At 40.1% G+C, this 17,878-nt stretch overlaps 1 protein-coding gene across 3 annotated transcripts in view; it reads right to left on the bottom strand.

Moving 5' to 3' along the window:
- Window positions 1-17,878, bottom strand: part of LOC126251431 (protein disulfide-isomerase TMX3) — a 186,901-nt gene that overhangs the window by 152,660 nt on the left and 16,363 nt on the right. For all 3 annotated transcript variants that reach the window (XM_049951850.1, XM_049951852.1, XM_049951851.1), the window contains one exon: window positions 7,788-7,827. In XM_049951850.1, the coding sequence (XP_049807807.1) occupies window positions 7,788-7,827 (40 nt within the window). The remainder of the gene's footprint in view (window positions 1-7,787; window positions 7,828-17,878) is intronic.

Below are 17,878 nucleotides of genomic sequence, written 5' to 3'. Positions count from 1 at the left end.
AACAAAACGGATTTAATGTTCATGCATAGACAATGTGTTTGCAATAAAAACAATTAGAAAAACAGAATTTAATATAGACACCCATATGGCCTTTACCAACAATAAGGCTTTTGACCATGTGAGCCATGATAACCTACGGAGGATGTATAGCGTCCCCAGTGCTATATTACGAAAACACTTAAAAAACAGTATTTATAAAGAAGAGACATTTAAAAATTGAATAATATATTTTTATCATGCAGCCGTAAAACAATAATTTCTCTGTCTAAGTTTCGAATGCAAAGAAATATAACAAAGTGATCTAAAGAGACGACAAGATAAGCTCTTTTGTTAATTTTTTAGTCGTCTTCACTTCTTCTCTTGTCTTGATTACGTGTAGACGGACATCTTTCGAGTGCTGGCAAATGTAAGCATATTTGTATGAGTTAAGCAGATAATATATTGATTTAATATTATTGTGCACTTTTAATTTGTAAGAGGTGATCCTGATTTCATGTCCACCTTCCTTGAATTAACCTGCATTCAAGTAATTTACAGTTCAACAATCGCAGCGGCCGATGCAGCCAACAACGCCATTACGTGGCGATATTAACTTATGAAAAATTAGCGGAAGCGAAATACTCGCCTGCTGTTAACATAATATTAATTTTTCTCCACAGCCGCACGAAGTTGCAGAAATACGTAGCTTTAAGATTCTTATTTTCAGTACCATAGCCGACAGCCAGAGCCAGGACTCCGACTACATGGCAATGGTTAACAGAGGTAAGAAAAAATACTCTCGCGCATGTGTGGGCCGCAATTGTAATTAATAACTAAAGATCTTTTGCTTTAAAGTGAGCTGACTAGCCGAGGAAATTAATATGAAAAATTTATTACATTGTTCAGCTTATATGCTCATGTTTTAAGATTCAGCGAGTCTAACATTCATTAACGTAACAAATAGTTTGAGATTAATATTGTTAAAAAGGAGAACTTCACGAAGGCATTTAATCGTAAATCAAAAAATAATAATAACAATAATAATATATTAAATTACGACGGCCGACGGACGTGAGAGATGTTTGAATATGAATGTCCTTCTCACCTAATAGAGGTAGTGAAAAGTCTTTACAAAACTACACCAACTGTAATAAATACAGGTAGGAATCGACCAGGAGAAATAATTATTAACCTAGCTGTTAGACAAGGGTGTGGACTGCCACATACCCTTTTTAATATTTACATTGACTTCATTCTTTGCAAATGGAAATGTAAAGTAAACCAAGGAATTAAGATAATGAATGAGGAATAGCTGAATGTACTTTTGTTTTCTGATGAGATTTTTATTACTCAAAAGAATGAAGATTACCTTCAAAGATCAGTATACCAGCTGAACAAAATTTGCAAGGCGTACAACTTTAAAGTTTCTAGCAACAAAACAAGAATGATGGCATTCCAAGGAAAATATCCAGTCAAATGAAAATTGTTCTTGATAATTCAGTTTTAGAACAAATGTCTCAAATTTCTTATTTACGCTGTGCTTTAAGTTTTGATTTTGAGTGTGATATTGAAAACAAAATAAAAATTCCAAGCTGTCAGTGGTACCATTAGCAGAACACTGGGCCATAAAGTACAAAAAGAAACCATCATGAAATTCTCTAAAGTAATGGCAGTTACTGTGTTATCCTATGGAAGTGAAAGCTGAGTAAAAAAAAATTACACATTCAAACAGTACAATGAGGTTCCTAAGAAAGACGAAGTGTTCCACAAGAAGAGATGTGATTAGAAACAAATATATTAGAACAGAATTAATATATTTTTAAGAATGAATGAAAAAATTCAAAAATATCATGAAGACTGGAGACAACACCTCATGAGAGCACTAGGTCACAGAATTCCTCAGAAGATCCTGAACTACAAATCGAATGGAAAAAGAGATATCAGAAGACCTCAAAAAAGATGGGAATGATTTTGTTTGTGTGTTTGAAACAGGCAACAGCCTAATCCTTGAAGGGATTATGATGATGATGATGATGATGATGATGATGATGATGATGAAAATTATATGTGGAAATAATACTACAAAATATAAATAAAGCAACTTAAATGGTGGGAATGAAGAAATATTCTAAAACCAATTGAGGAAGGAAAAACAAAAAAAGTGGAGGAGATTAAATGGGTTGTGTCCAGAAGGCTGACAGATGAAAAGACATGTTGTGGAGCAAGGAAAAGGTAGGCATGGCACTGTAGCGTCTTGAGTCATACCAATAAACATCCCCAGCAACTTGGCACTGGCTGTCCTACAAGTAGAAAGTTCATTTGTTGTGCACAAGAAACATGAAGCAACATTAACATTTATAATATCAACAATTTAAAATTGTAACCTCTACACTTCTGCCTTATTCCATATCACACAATTTTTCTGAAAGTCGAAAAAACCTTCAAATTCACAGCAAAATTACACACTTTCTAATATGACAGGTGATTTTAAAATACTTCTGTTTGCTGATGACAATAACTTGTTAATGAAGGATGACCAGTGCAACATATGCAGTGTATCATGTAGTGCAGTTCAAGACGTTTTGGTGGCTAGTACAAAGTATACTGATGGTAAAATCAGAGTAAGACTCAGTTTTTACAGTTTCTAACACACAGTTCTAGTAGAACTGACAATTCCAATTACACAGAATGTGCATATTAGTAGATCTGGACAATTCCAATTTCTAGGTATTTTAGACAGATGGTAAGCTGTCATGGAAAGTCCAAGTTCAGGATCTTCTTCAAAAGCTGGATGCATCTATATTTGTCTTTAGATCAGTATTAGCAACAAGTGATAGTCCAACACAAAAATTAGTCTATTCTGCTTATTTTCATTTGCTTATGACAAACAATATTATATTATGGGTAATTCTTCACATATACAAAGGGTTTGGTTCAGAAATGGGCAGCTTAAGCAATATATGGAGCAAGTTTGTTAACCTTTAGTCAAGCCCTGTTGGCAGTTTGGGAATTCTGACACTGGCCACTCAATACAAATTTTCCTTAATGTCATTTTTTGTTAACATTATGAGCTTATTCCCAAGAATTGGGAGCTTTTACTCAGTTAACAACGGCTAGACAGAATCCCAATCTGCATTTGAGTCACTGCTTCTTGTCTCTTGTGCAGAAAGGTATTCAGTATTCTGCTGCACCCATTTGCAACAAGCTACCACAATAATTAAAAGATCTTAGCAGTAACACTCATACTTTCAAGTACAAACTGAAATTTCCTCACGGCTCACTACTGCTATTATTGTGGAGTTATTGGGGAAAATTAAGCTAATCACTGTGATAGATTGTTGATTATGCTGGTACGTTGTTGTTGTTGTGGTCTTCAGTCCTGAGACTGGTTTGATGCAGCTCTCCATGCTACTCTATCCTGTGCAATCGTCTTCATCTCCCAGTACGTATTGCAGCCTACATCCTTCTGAATCTGCTTAGTGTATTCATCTCTTTGTCTCCCTCTACGGTTTTTACCCTCCACACTGCCCTCCAATACTAAATTGGTGATCCCTTGATGCCTCAGAATATGTCCTACCAATCGATCCCTTCTTCTAGTCAAGTTGTGCCACAAACTCATCTTCTCCCCAATCCAATTCAATACCTCCTCATTAGCTTTGTGATCTAACCATCTAATCTTCAGCATTCTTCTGAAGCACAACATTTCGAAAGCTTCTATTCTCTTCTTGTCCAGACTAGTTATCGTCCATGTTTCACTTCCATACATGGCTACACTCCATGCATATACTTTCAGAAACAACTTCCTGACACTTAAATCTATACTCGATGTTAACAAATTTCTCTTCTTCAGAAACGCTTTCCTCGCCATTGCCAGTCTACATTTTATATCCTCTCTACTTCGACCATCATCATTTACTTTGCTCCCCAAATAGCAAAACTCCTTTACTACTTTAAGTGTCTCATTTCCTAATCAAATTCCCTCAGCATCACCCCACTTAATTCGACTACATTCCATTATCCTCGTTTTGCTTTTGTTGATGTTCATCTTATATCCTCCCTTCAAGACACTGACCATTCCGTTCAACTGCTCTTCCAAGTCCTTTGCTGTCTCTGACAGAATTACAATGTCATCGGTGAACCTCAAAGTTTTTATTTCTCCTCCATGGATTTTAATACCTTCTCCAAATTTTTCTTTTGTTTCCTTTACTGCTTTCTCAATATACAGATTGAATAACATCAGGGAGAGGCTACAACCCTGTCTCACTCCCTTCCCAACCACTGCTTCCCTTTCATGCCCCTCGACTCATTCTCAGCAAATTGTCATCTGCATAGGATTATTGTAATTTTAGTTTATCTATAATTACTTTTCTGCTGTTAATTTCATGTACTGACTCATTGCATGAACATGGAGATTTGCTCCTCAATTTGGTCCTGCAGAACTAAACATGTAAAATAAAATAGCAGATGAAAATAGGACAAGTGAGAGACTTCACAAGACAGGAGCTAAATTTGTTAATTTATGAATGATATCAATGAACTGATAATATCTGTATATTCATGAGCAATTAATTAGTTACACTTAATGTAAACATTATTATGAATTCAGCTCAAATGAACTCTGAGGAATGATCTCATTTCGCAGAGCAACTTTCCATCTACACAATTTTGCGGAAGTATTTATCGAGATGGAGAATCCAGATACCATACGATACAAACATGCTCAAAAGTCATGAGTATTAGGTTGGCAAGTCTGCTCTGGAACAGGATAGTGTGCACTCTATGTTCAGTAATCTTTATAGACAACTTGGTGGCTGTCATACAAATATAAAAAGCTCAACAATGGTTGTGCACGAGTTGGTATGTGGCTCGAATTGTCTCTCTCTCCCTTCTATGGAAAACATCTAGTCAGCAATTGAATTTGTGTAGATAGTATTAGGAACTCTATAAACAAAACCTTGAAATGAGGTCAATAAGAACCTTATGGCAAGGAGATCTGTTCAGGACTGTAAGGTGCGATACAATGATGTTTACACTATACTGTCCAAGAACTCAGGTCTCCAAAACTTGTCCACTACAAAGAATATTTATTTTCCATGTCATCTTGGCCAGTAAGTACCCCTGGCAAGTAAACTGCTTGCCACTAAAATTGCAACACCATGAAGGCATGCAACAAACATCAAATTGGCATGAAGTGTACCAAGTGCCTGAATATGCAAAAGATTAGCACTTATGTGTAACCACAGACGGTAGGTAGGCACATTCTTCATTCGAAAGAATATGCAGTTGGCTTCTCCTTCAGAAACCACAATTGAATGTTCGTTGGTTCTGAGGGGATCATGTTATAATGAGAAATGTGTACCAGGACACATCTGCATTTGGGATGGCGGTCATTGTGGAGATAAACAGTTTTCAGTTATATTTTTTTTTTCCATGCCAGTTGACCTCCATGTTAAAGCTGCTCGAAATAACCAGTTTCTGAAATGACCAGTTTTTCGTTATTTTATTCCTGCTATTTCTTGTAATAAACATAGAAATCAAACAAAGATTGAAAAACTTTGACTCAGTTTTAAGTTACGTAGAATCAAAATATTAAATGAAATAGGCAAATAAAAGAAAACTTAGTCCATCCACCATTTGCTGCTTTTCTTGAAACATGATAAGTAATTGAAGAACTCTATCTCTCCTGTTAATTTGTCCATTTTCAATTGCTACAAGGACACACAGCCATATTATGTAGACACAGCCAGCAGATCAGCTACTTTCTATTTTTAACTATGAATGAATTAGGTAACATCAGATACCCACTCCCTCCACCATAGCGACCTATTATACAAAAGTTCCTGCTCCTTCCGCCTCAAGTGACCAATCATAACAACCAACTTTTAAATTGTTACATAATGTCATGCTCAGTGAGTAGCAATGAAAAAACGTAAGCGACTCAACACTGTGAAAGCACAACGTTAGACCTGGAAGAAGGCTACTGTAACTATGGCCAAAACATTCGATTGACCAGTATAGTTTTTACATTGCGATGTGGTATGACACTAAGAAAACTTATATGTCAACTAATTCTGGCCACGGAAGCCTACACAATTATATGAATGAACTGTTAAGTTTTTAATTTATTACTGTTACCATAATTTCCTTTCTGTTTTATTATTTCATAGGAATGGCAGGCAAATCTTTAATCTTTTAATCAAAAAAAAAAAAAAAAAAAAAAAAAAAAAAAAAAAAAAAAAAAAAAAAAAAAACATTGTACTTCACTGCTACATCACCTTGTAAAAATATTTCCAGACTAGCATTAGTGGCATTTCGCAATGTAATGAATGTCCAGTGATGAGAGCGAGAAACTACCGTATAGACCGGTGGTGGGGGGGGGGGGGGGGGGGGGGCAAGTCTTGACAATGGACTTATGCCATATTTGAAACCAATGCAAATTTTACAAATAAAATTTAATTTAAAAAAAGGGTTTTTAAAAATGAAAAATTTTAGCACTGCTGCTATGGCTAATTGATATTTCAGTTTTTTTACTCATTTATTAGTAAAAAATAAAAAACACACCTGTTGTAACACAGATCACAAAAATACAAAAAAAAAATACCAGTTATTCACAACTAAAATACTAGTATCTGTATTAACTGGTTGGTTTTCCCATCCCTAATCCAAACTCAACAGTCATGGAACTGTGGCCTATCAAGATTGCAATTTATTACTCCGTAACACTGCTTATAGCATTTGTTGGGATCCCAAAACCATCACATGAATATGGAATAAAGGGGTTTAGGAAAACTGTACTCAAAGCCATGCAGAATCTCAATGGCACGATGTAACTAGTGCTCCAGAAGACAAACATATGGTTTGCTGTCACATAAGACAAGTCAGGAAGACTTTTATGAAAACGCAAGTATCCACACAGGCAGTGTGACAACATCTGGAGCACCACAGACTGTCAGCGCAGCAGCCACTGTTACCACTTCACTGTATGCGGTAGCAGTGAGAGGTGTGTCGACAGAGGGATGCTCAACAACACTGGAAACAAGAGGAGCACCATGTGGTCTTTTCACAAGAACAACAGTCCCCCATCATCACGATTGATGTATCCATGCATGTAGGCTCCAGAGGAGAACAAACATTGGCTGAGTGTATTTGTCAACATCGTAAAGGCCTAGCACCCAGCATGACGGAATGGTGTGACACTGCATACACAACATGGTCACTTCGGGTTTGCGCAGCCAGTAATGTAACAGTGTTACATTCGTGGCAACTTAAGGCTGGTGGCTGTGCCCTATCTTTGAGGACTCCATGACATATTTCAATACGTTAACTGAAGACCGCATACTGCCCCTATTGTGCTGACCTACCTCAGTATTCTTTATTTCCCTGATTAGCACTTTCTCCAGATCTCTAGTCTACTGGAAACATCGGGTTGTGTAAGAGACTGGCATGCCACTACTTGCCTGCCACTAAGATTGATGAATTCTGGCATGGAATGATATACTTTTATCTGTCATCTGAGCTCAGCTCCACTCAACACCCAGCCAGGTCAGAGGCACTGTTACTGCCAAAGGTGGCAGCTCTGTTTACTGCATTTTGCACACTGTGTTCCCGAAAATCAACTACAAAGAGAATCATATATCCTTCCTACTGTACTGCAGATACAGAGTAAGTAAAACTTCATTATTCAGTATCATTCTTAGTGTCACAATTTTAATGGCCAGCATTGCAGTTTTTCTCTATTGATTCAATACATTTAAAAATTTCTATCAATAATTATGACATCAACTTAAGACAAATATGCAGAAGCTCACCATTACTAGCCACTGGCCATCTTTCCGAACATCCAAAAATCTGGAACATATTGAGAACTGCTTAAAGAAGAGAATAATCATAAGTAAATGATCACAATAATATATATTCATGTAAAACATAAAATACTCACCAACTGGAAGTTGAGATAGGAAAAAGCAAACCTACTTTTGAGAAACAAAGGTTCCCCATCTGACAATGGAATCAAAAATTACTGATAACAAAACTAACAGGGGATTAGTGGCATCTTAGATCACAAGTGTGGTAGTAACAGGGTGGACTCCTCCAATACGAGACATTTAACATTATCATTTTTTATTTAATTCTGTCAGCATTTCATGCACATACAATTCATACAGTACCATATTAAATTAATAGTACATGTCAAGGTTACAAAAAATTTATTTCAGTACATATGGAGTATAAACAAGGGGTAGTCAAAGTTATTATCACCACAAAAAATTAAGTAGTGTTCTCTCTCTTTTTTTATGTTTGCAGTCCTGGTACACACTGAATAACCACATCACAATACTGTAATATGCCGCTACAGAAGCGAAATAAAAATAGCACAAGCCATTGATAAAGTTGATTATTGCGTAGTAATCCATTCAAGAAACAATACTGCAACAATCCAGGCTGAGTTGTTTAAAGGGTACAGCAAGAATGCATCATCATACAGTAATTAAGTGAGGGTACTTGCATTGTGATCAAACAGATCTGGATGTGGACGATCAAAATGGGAGACCAACACTCTGTGAAGTAATAAAATCACAAGAAAAGCAGAGTCCTTCATGCTGCAAGATTGACATCTCACAATCAAGAGAGAAGTGGAAAAAGTGAAAATCAGTTTCGGATCAGTTCTAGCAGAACATAATATGTCATGGAACATTACCCACTGGATTCTGTGACTTCTGAGACCCATTCAAAAGTCCTGCAGTACTGAGGCAGCTGAGGAGATACTGCAGCTATGACATGACAACCCAGGTGACTTCTCTAGCTGCTGAATCACCATGGATGTCTGCAGGCTGTAACATTATGATCTTGATACAAAAGAGCAAAACAAGCAATGGGAATATGTGTATTCACCATCTCCTAAATGGCCCAGAGCCAACCACCATTTGATACAGTAATGCTTGAGTGTTGGAGACTGCCAAGGTTTGAAGCACAGCCATTTATTTCTTCTATTCCATGCAATAATTTGTAAATATGCAACAAATAGTGACTTTTCTTCATATGTATATCAATTAACACCATTCTGAAAACAATTACTGTGACAAACACAGCTTGCTCTGTTTGTCCACAATACCCAGAAGGCTGTAGATACAAGCAACCAAGCTTATGCCACATTTCTTGACTTCCAGAAGACATTCGACACAATTTCGCACTGTCACTTAATTAACAAAATGTGAGCACATGCGATATCAGACCAGCTTCCTGATTGGGTTGAGGAATTCAAAGCAAACAGAAACAGTATGTCATTCTTAATGGGGGAAAATTTTCAGACATTAACTTTGGGCACACAGTAGGGGAGTGTCACAACTCCATTACTGTTCACAAAAGGTATATAAATAACCTTGTAGATAATATTGGGAGCTCTATGAGACAGCTCATAGATTATTCTGTTGTGTACAGAGAAATCGCAACACTAGAAAACTTTAGTGAACTGCATGAAGATCTACAAGATGATCAGTGCTTGGTGCAGGGACTGGTTTCTGATCCTTACTGGAAACAAATACAACATTCTCTGCACAACTATGTGGAGATACTCATTTTTGTATGGTTACATGATTGCTGAACAATCACTGAAAGCAGTCACATCAATTATATACCTGGAAGAATGTGTATGAACAGATTTAAATTGGAACAACCAGATAAAACTATTCACAGTAAATATCAGACAGTATCACACAATATATCCTACATTCCAATAACCCTCCTGAGCTCCACCTTCATTGGTCATTGTCCCCATCCATCTAGCCCCTTCCCTGTCTCCATCCCAGCACTAGACAGCCCTATATTCCACCAATGCACCCAGTCTTTTTACTTCTCTCCTTTTCCACTAACCCCCCCCCCCCCCCCCCAGTCATCTAACCTCCTGGCTGCACTCAGTGGCCCTACCCTCTCTCCACCTCATCCTTGCACACTTCCCAGCAGCATTTCACTGTCCTTCACCCCCACCCTGTTATCCCTCCCCCTCCCTACCACAGCCTCCTCCTTATCCCCACCTAGTTGACTCTACCACCATGTGCTGCCACTGCTCATAGTTTGGCTTCAGCTCCCAGAAATGTGGTCATGTAGGTGGGAATTTGAGGAGATGGGACCTGGATAAACTGAAAGAACCAGAGGTTGCAAAGAGTTTCAGGGGAGCATTAGGGAACGATTGACAAGAATGGGGGAAAGAAATGCAGTAGAAGAAGAATGGATAGCTTTGAGATATGAAATAGTGAAGGTAGCAGAGGATCTAGTAGGTAAAAAGACGAGGGCTAACAGAATTCCTTGGATAACAGAAGAGATATTGAATTTAATTGATGAAAGGAGAAAATACAAAAATGCAGTACATGAAGCAGGCAAAAAGGAATACAAACGTCTCAAAAATGAGATCGACAGGAAGTGCAAAATGGCTAAGCAGGGATGGCTAGAGGACAAATGTAAGGATGCAGAGGCTTATCTCACTAGGGGTAAGATAGATACTGCCTACAGGAAAATTAAAGAGACCTTTGGAGATAAGAGAACCACTTGCATGAATATCAAGAGCTCAGATGGAAACCCAGTTCTAAGCAAAGAAGGGAAAGCAGAAAGGTGAAAGGAGAAAGGAGTATATAGAGGGTCTATACAAGGGCGATATTCCTGAGGACAATATTATGGAAATGGAAGAGAATGTAGATGAAGATGAAATAGGAGCTACGATACTGCATGAAGAGTTTGACAGAGCACTGAAAGACCTAAGTCGAAACAAGGCCCTGGGACTAGACACATTCCATTAGAACTACTGACAGCCTTGGGAGAGCCAGGCCTAACAAAACTCTACCATCTGGGGAGTAAGATGTATGAGACAGGCGAAATACCATCAGACTTCAAGAAGAATATAATAATTCCAATCCCAAAAAAAGCAGGTGTTGACAGATGTGAAAATTACCGAACTATCAGTTTAATAAGTCACGGCTGCAAAATTCTAACACAAATTCTTTACAGATGTGTGGAGAAACTGGTAGAAGCTGACCTTGGGGAAGATCAGTTTGGATTCCGTAGAAATGTTGGAACACGTGAGGCAATACTAACCCTACGACTTATCTTAGAAAATAGATTAAGGAAAGGCAAACCTACGTTTCTGGCATTTGTAGACTTAGAGAAAGCTTTTGACAATGTTGACTGGAAAACTCTCTTTCAAATTCTGAAGGTGACAGGGGTAAAATACAGGGAGCGAAAGGCTATTTACAATTTGTACAGAAAACAGATGGCAGTTATAAGAGTCGAGGAACATGAAAGGGAAGCAGTGGTTTGGAAGGGAGTGACACAGGGTTGTAGCCTATCCCCGATGTTATTCAATCTGTATATTGAGCAAGCAGTAAAGGAAACAAAAGAAAAATTCGGAGTAGGAATTAAAATCCATGGAGAAGAAATAAAAACTTTGAGGTTCGCCGATGACATTGTAATTCTGTCAGAGACAGCAAAGGACTTGGAAGAGCAGCTGAATGGAATGGACAGTGTCTTGAAAGGAGGACATAAGATGAACATCAACAAAAGCAAAACGAGGATAATGGATTGCAGTCAAATTAAATCAGGTGATGCAGTGGGAATTAGATTAGGAAATGAGCTGCTTAAAGTAGTAAATGAGTTTTGCTATTTGTGGAGCAAAATAACTGATGGTAGTCGAAGTAGAGAGGATATAAAATGTAGACTAGCAATGGCAAGGGAAGTACATGGTACATAAAGTACCCACTACCATACACCATAAGGTTGCTTGTGGAGTGTAGCCACGTATTTTGGGTGAATTTTGAACACTGGGAAGCCTTACATCACAACACAGCAAATCTGCAAGAGGAGACAATGCGTTTCACAGTTTATTGGCTCATCATCAAATACAAAGACTTGGTGAACCAAGTGACTAAGAACAGAAGAGAAGCATCTTCAGTCCTATCAATTTGTGAATAATGGAGATCCATCGAGAATGACTAAACACTCAATAAAACACGAATACCAGAGGACTACATCAATTTATGAACACAGCATTCTTTGCTCCTCTATGTAATTATTTGTACTGCTTCTAACTGTGCATGAAGTCCTATGTAAGAGCCTGTTACTGCTTTTGTGTAATGTTATCTACTCTGAAGTCAGATATTAAGCAAATTGCTGAATTTTTTCAGTGGGCATGCTGAATCACAAATCAGATGATGAAGCATTCCTCAACCATATTTCCTTTTGAGTTGAGGAAGTGTCATGTCGATGAATGCCTGTAATGCAAGACCCCATATTTCTAACCTATATTTTCTCTTGCAAACTTACATAATGACACCATACGTCGGTGGATTGAACATTTCTGTATCTACGGCGGAGAACACTCATAAAAAATCAGAAGCATTGATTAATTGATTGGCGCACACAAAAGAAAAAAGCTTGCTAGCTTTTGGAGTTATCCTTTGATGAGCTAGAGGGAAAAAAAAATAAAGCACACACACACACACACACACACACACACACACACACACACATCTATGCTTCTATGTAGTGCCAGCTAGTCTAACAGTGTGAATGCCATGTTGCAGCAGATGGACTGGTTGTGGTGGGGGTGTTTGTTTTGGGGCACAAAAACAACTATGGCCATGTGTACCTATGTCAGAACGATAGAACATGAAAAAAACAAAAATAGTTATAAACGACTACACACTAAACCCAATCAACTGAAGGAAAGGCAGCCAAAAACAGGAACTTGGCGAAATGTCCAAAAAATATGCCATAGAGTAATGTAAGTCCTGAACTAAAGATTAAATATCCTTCGCCATATTGCTACGATGAATAAAACGTGAAACACAGTCAACGGCTCACACTAAAACAGCTGATAACTCAGATAGCAAACATAAATGAGAACGTAAGTGGTTAAAGAAGGACATTCTGTCAGGGAACAGCAAACCGTCACAGGTTGACAGCAATGAGCACAAAGTGGTGGGGGAGCACCTACTTAACAAATGCCAATGGCTAAAAAGATAGTGCCCAATACACAACCTATCTAAAATGATCTCATGGCAAGATAGGGCCAAGAGGAGGTCGTCCAAGCTGCTAGGAGGGGCTCAATTCCTTGGAGCTTGCTCCGATGAAGGGAAAACCAGTAGTGCTGCCAAAGTGACACCACCTGCTGACAGACAGCAACACAAAGCTCATAGGAGGGAATGGAAGAACAAGAAGGCCGAGGTACAAGGACTGCAGCCTTGGCAGCAGCGTCAGTGGCCTCATTTCCTATCAGACTTAACTGACCAGGAAACCACATAAACATCAGAGTGGCTCCGTCAAGAGTGAGCAAGTGACAGCTTTCCTGGATCCGCTGCACTAAGGGATGGACAGTGTGAAGCACACCTAGGTTCTGAAGGGCAGAAAGAGTGTCGGAGCATATGACACAAATCAAATGCCTGTATCTCCGGATGTACTGCGTGGCCTGATACAGGGCGAAGGGCTCTGCTGTAAATACTGAGCAGTGTTCTGTAAGTCAATACAAAAAATCGACGGTGCCAATGATGATGGTACCCCTGACACCACAGTCAGTCCAAGAGCCATCAGTGTACACAAAGATACTACCGCGAAGTTCCGTGCAAAGATCGCGAAACTTGCGGTGCTAGAGCGGAACTGGAGCAGTGTCCTTAGGAAGCGTCACATATGCTGTGCAGCGAGCTATGTTAATTTAAGTATTAACTGTATTTTTCTTACTTGTCACTTCTTCTTCCGTGTGTTTTTGCTTTTAGGAATCTTTAATTGTCGAGTGCAAGTAGTAGTGTTCCATAGATTTTGTGTTTGTTTTGAAAACAGTCAGAGAGAGTCCCTTTAGTCAGCCATAGTGCCAGTAGTACTAGTGTGTTTTGAATACAGTCCAGAGACAGGTAGTGCTATTTTCATTGTTTTCTATAAGAAGTGTCTAGTAACCACAGTTTAGTCAACTATCAGACGCCTTTAGTGAATTAGTAGTCTAGTTAAAAGTTGATTAACTCTCGACAGTAAATTGATTTCTTAGGATGGATAGGATGTGTGACTGCTGTGCATGGATGCAGGAGGAGCTGGCCGCTGTTCGCGAACAGCTGAACATGTTGATGGCCGCGGTCAGCCGTCTTCAGGCTGCTGCCTCTGAGTGTAGCAGCAGTGGGGAGTCTGGTGCGTCGCATGGTACACCCCAGGTGTTACATGCTTCACCCCCTGTCCCTGCTGTCGAGACATCTTCGCGGGGACTGGGCGTGGTTGGGCCACCCTCTCCCCAAGGGGAGTGGCGGGTTCAGCGGTGTTCACGGCTCACGAAGCGGAGGGTCAATGTGGAGTTTGGCAGAGTGGCATCGCCCGCTCTGCTGTGAGTGGACATGTGGCCGCTCCTTCAGCAAGGTCCGAGCAGGCACACAGGGGGGGGGGGGGTTTATTAGTGATTAGGAGCTCCAACGTTAGGTGGGTGATGGAGCCCCTTAGGGAAATAGCGGAAAGGTCGAGGAAGAAGGCCAGTGTTCACTCTGTCTGCTTGCCGGGGGTCTCATCCGAGATGTGGAAGAGGCCCTGCCGGCAGCGATAGAGAGCACTGGGTGCACCCGACTGCAAATTGTTGCTCATGTCGGCACCAATGACTCCTGCCGTCTGGGTTCAGAGGTCATCCTCAGTTCATACAGGCGGTTGGCGGAGTTGGTGAAGGCGGAAAGCCTCGCTCGTGGGGTGGAATCTGAGCTAACTATTTGTAGTATCATTCCCAGAACCGATCGCGGTCCTCTGGTTTGGAGCCGAGTGGAAGGCTTTAACCAGAGGCTCAGACAATTCTGCGGAGATCTTGGGTGCAAATTTCTCGACCTCCGCTATGGGGTGGAGAAATGTAGCGTCCCCCTGAATAGGTGACGCGTGCACTACATGCAGGAAGCGGCTGCAAGGGTAGCGGAGTATGTGTGGAGTGCACATGTGGGTTTTTTTAGGTTAGATAATTACCTCCCTAGGCCCGACAAGACGCCTCCTGAGACGCGGCAGGGTAGGAGTAGGTAAAATGCAACAGAGAATAACAATATTAATGTGCTAATAGTAAACTGCAGGAGCGTCTATAGAAAGGTCCCAGAACTGCTCTCATTAATAAATGGTCACAATGCCCACATAGTACTAGGGACAGAAAGTTGGCTGAAACCACATGTAAACAGTTATGAAATTCTAAACTCAGATTGGATTGTATACCGCAGAGACAGGCTGGACAGTGAAGAGGGAGGCGTGTTTATAGCGATAAGAAATGCAATAGTATCGAAGGAAATTGACGGAGATCCGAAACATGAAATAATTTGGGTGAAGGTCACGGTTAAAGCAGGTTCAAACATGGTAATTGGATGTCTCTATAGGCCCCCTGGCTCAGCAGCTGTCGTGGCACGGCACCTGAAGGAAAATTTGGAAAATATTTCGAGTAGATTTCCCCAGAATGTTATAGTTCTGGGTGGAGATTTTAATTTGCTGGATATAGACTGGGAGACTCAAACGTTCATAACGGGTGGCAGGGACAAAGAATCCAGTGAAATTTTTTTAAGTGCTTTATCTGAAAACTACCTTGAGCAGTTAAACAGAGAACCGACTCGTGGCGATAACATATTAGACCTTCTGGTGACAAACAGCCCCGAACTATTTGAAACAGTTAACGCAGAACAGGGAATCAGAGATCATAAAGCGTCGATGATTTCAGCCGTAAATAGAAATATTAAAAAAGGTAGGAAGATTTTTCTGTTTAGCAAAAGTGACAAAAAGCAGATTTCAGAGTACCTGACGGCTCAACACAAAAGTTTTGTCTCAAGTACGGATAGTGTTGAGGATCAGTGGACAAAGTTCAGAACCATTGTACAATATGCGTTAGATGACTATGTGCCAAGCAAGATTGTAAGAGATGGAAAAGAGCCACCATGGTACAACAACCGAGTTAGAAAACTGCTGCGGAAGCAAAGGGAACTTCACAGCAAACATAAACAGAGCCAAAGCCTTGCAGACAAACAAAAATTACACGAAGCAAAATGTAGCGTGAGGAGGGCTACGCAAGAGGCGTTCTTCAATGAATTCAAAAGTAAAGTTATATGTACTGACTTGGCAGAAAATCCTAAGAAATTTTGGTCTTATGTCAAAGCGGTAGGTGGATAAAAACAAAATGTCCGGACACTCTGTGACCAAAATGCTACTGAAACAGAGGATGACAGACTAAAGGCCGAAATACTAAATGTCTTTTTCCAAAGCTGTTTCACAGAGGAAGACTGCACTGTAGTTCCTTCTCTAGAGTGTTGCACATATGACAAAATGGTAGATATCGAAACAGACGACAGAGGGATAGAGAAACAATTAAAATCGCTCAAAAGAGGAAAGGCCGCTGGACCTGATGGGATACCAGTTCTATTTTACACAGAGTACGCGAAAGAACTTGGCCACCCCCCCCCCCCCTCCCTTCTTGCAGCAGTGTACCGTAGGTCTCTAGAAGAGCGTAGCATTTCAAAGGATTGGAAAAGGGCACAGGTCATCCCCGTTTTCAAGAAGGGAAGTTGAACAGATGTGCAGAACTATAGACCTATATATCTAACGTTGATCAGTTGTAGAATTTTCGACCATGTATTATGTTCGAGTATAATGACTTTTCTGGAGACTAGAAATCTACTCTATAGGAATCAGCATAGGTTTCGAAAAAGACGATCGTGTGAAACCCAGCTCGTGCTATTCGTCCATGAGACTCAGAGGGCCATAGACACGGGTTCCCAGGTAGATGCCGTGTTTCTTGACTTCCGCAAGGCGTTCGATAGAGTTCCCCACAGTCGTTTAATGAACAAAGTAAGAGCATATGGACTATCAGACCAATTGTGTGATTGGATTCAAGAGTTCCTAGATAACAGAACGCAACATGTCATTCTCAATGGAGAGAAGTCTTCCAAAGTAAGAGGATTTCAGGTGTGCCGCAGGGGAGTGTCGTAGGACCGTTGCTATTCACAATATACATAAATGACCTTGTGGATGACATCGGAAGTTCACTGAGGCTTTTTGCGGATGATGCTGTGGTATATTGAGAGGTTGTAACAATGGGAAATTGTACTGAAATGCAGGAGGATCTGCAGCGAATTGACGCATGGTGCAGGGAATGGCAATTGAATCTCAATGTAGACAAGTGTAATGTGCTGCGAATACATAGAAAGAAAGATCCCTTATCATTTAGCTACAATATAGCAGGTCAGCAACTGGAAGCAGTTAATTCCATAAATTATCTGGGAGTATGCATTAGGAGTGATTTAAAATGGAATGATCGTATAAAGTTGATCGTCGGTAAAGCAGATGCCAGACTGAGATTCATTGGAAAAATCCTAAGGAAATGCAATCTGAAAACAAAGGAAGTAGGTTACAGTACGCTTGTTCACCCAATGCTTGAATACTGCAGTGTGGGATCCGTACCAGATAGGGTTGATAGAAGAGATAGAGAAGATCCAACGGAGAGCAGCGCGCTTCGTTACAGGATCATTTAGTAATTGCGAAAGCATTACGGAGATGATAGATAAACTCCAGTGGAAGACTCTGCAGGAGAGATGCTCAGTAGCTCGGTACGGGCTTTTGTTGAATTTTCGAGAACATACCTTCACCGAGGAGTCAAGCAGTATATTGCTCCCTCCTACATATATCTCGCGAAGAGACCACGAGGATAACATCAGAGAGATTAGAGCCCACACAGAGGCATACCGACAATCCTTCTTTCCACAAACAATACGAGACTGGAATAGAAGGGAGAACCGATAGAGGTACTCAAAGTACCCTCCGTCACACACTGTCAGGTGGCTTGCGGAGTATGGACATAGATGTAGATGTAGGCCAAGGTGAACACGGGCTGCAGCACAAAGTCAAGGTGTTGAAGGGTTCACACCCATCGGGA

Source organism: Schistocerca nitens, chromosome 4, assembly GCF_023898315.1.
Source record: "Schistocerca nitens isolate TAMUIC-IGC-003100 chromosome 4, iqSchNite1.1, whole genome shotgun sequence".
Taxonomy (NCBI): domain Eukaryota; kingdom Metazoa; phylum Arthropoda; class Insecta; order Orthoptera; family Acrididae; genus Schistocerca; species Schistocerca nitens.
The sequence above is the reverse complement of the archived record's forward strand: the minus strand, read 5'-3'. Positions and strand labels throughout refer to the sequence as shown.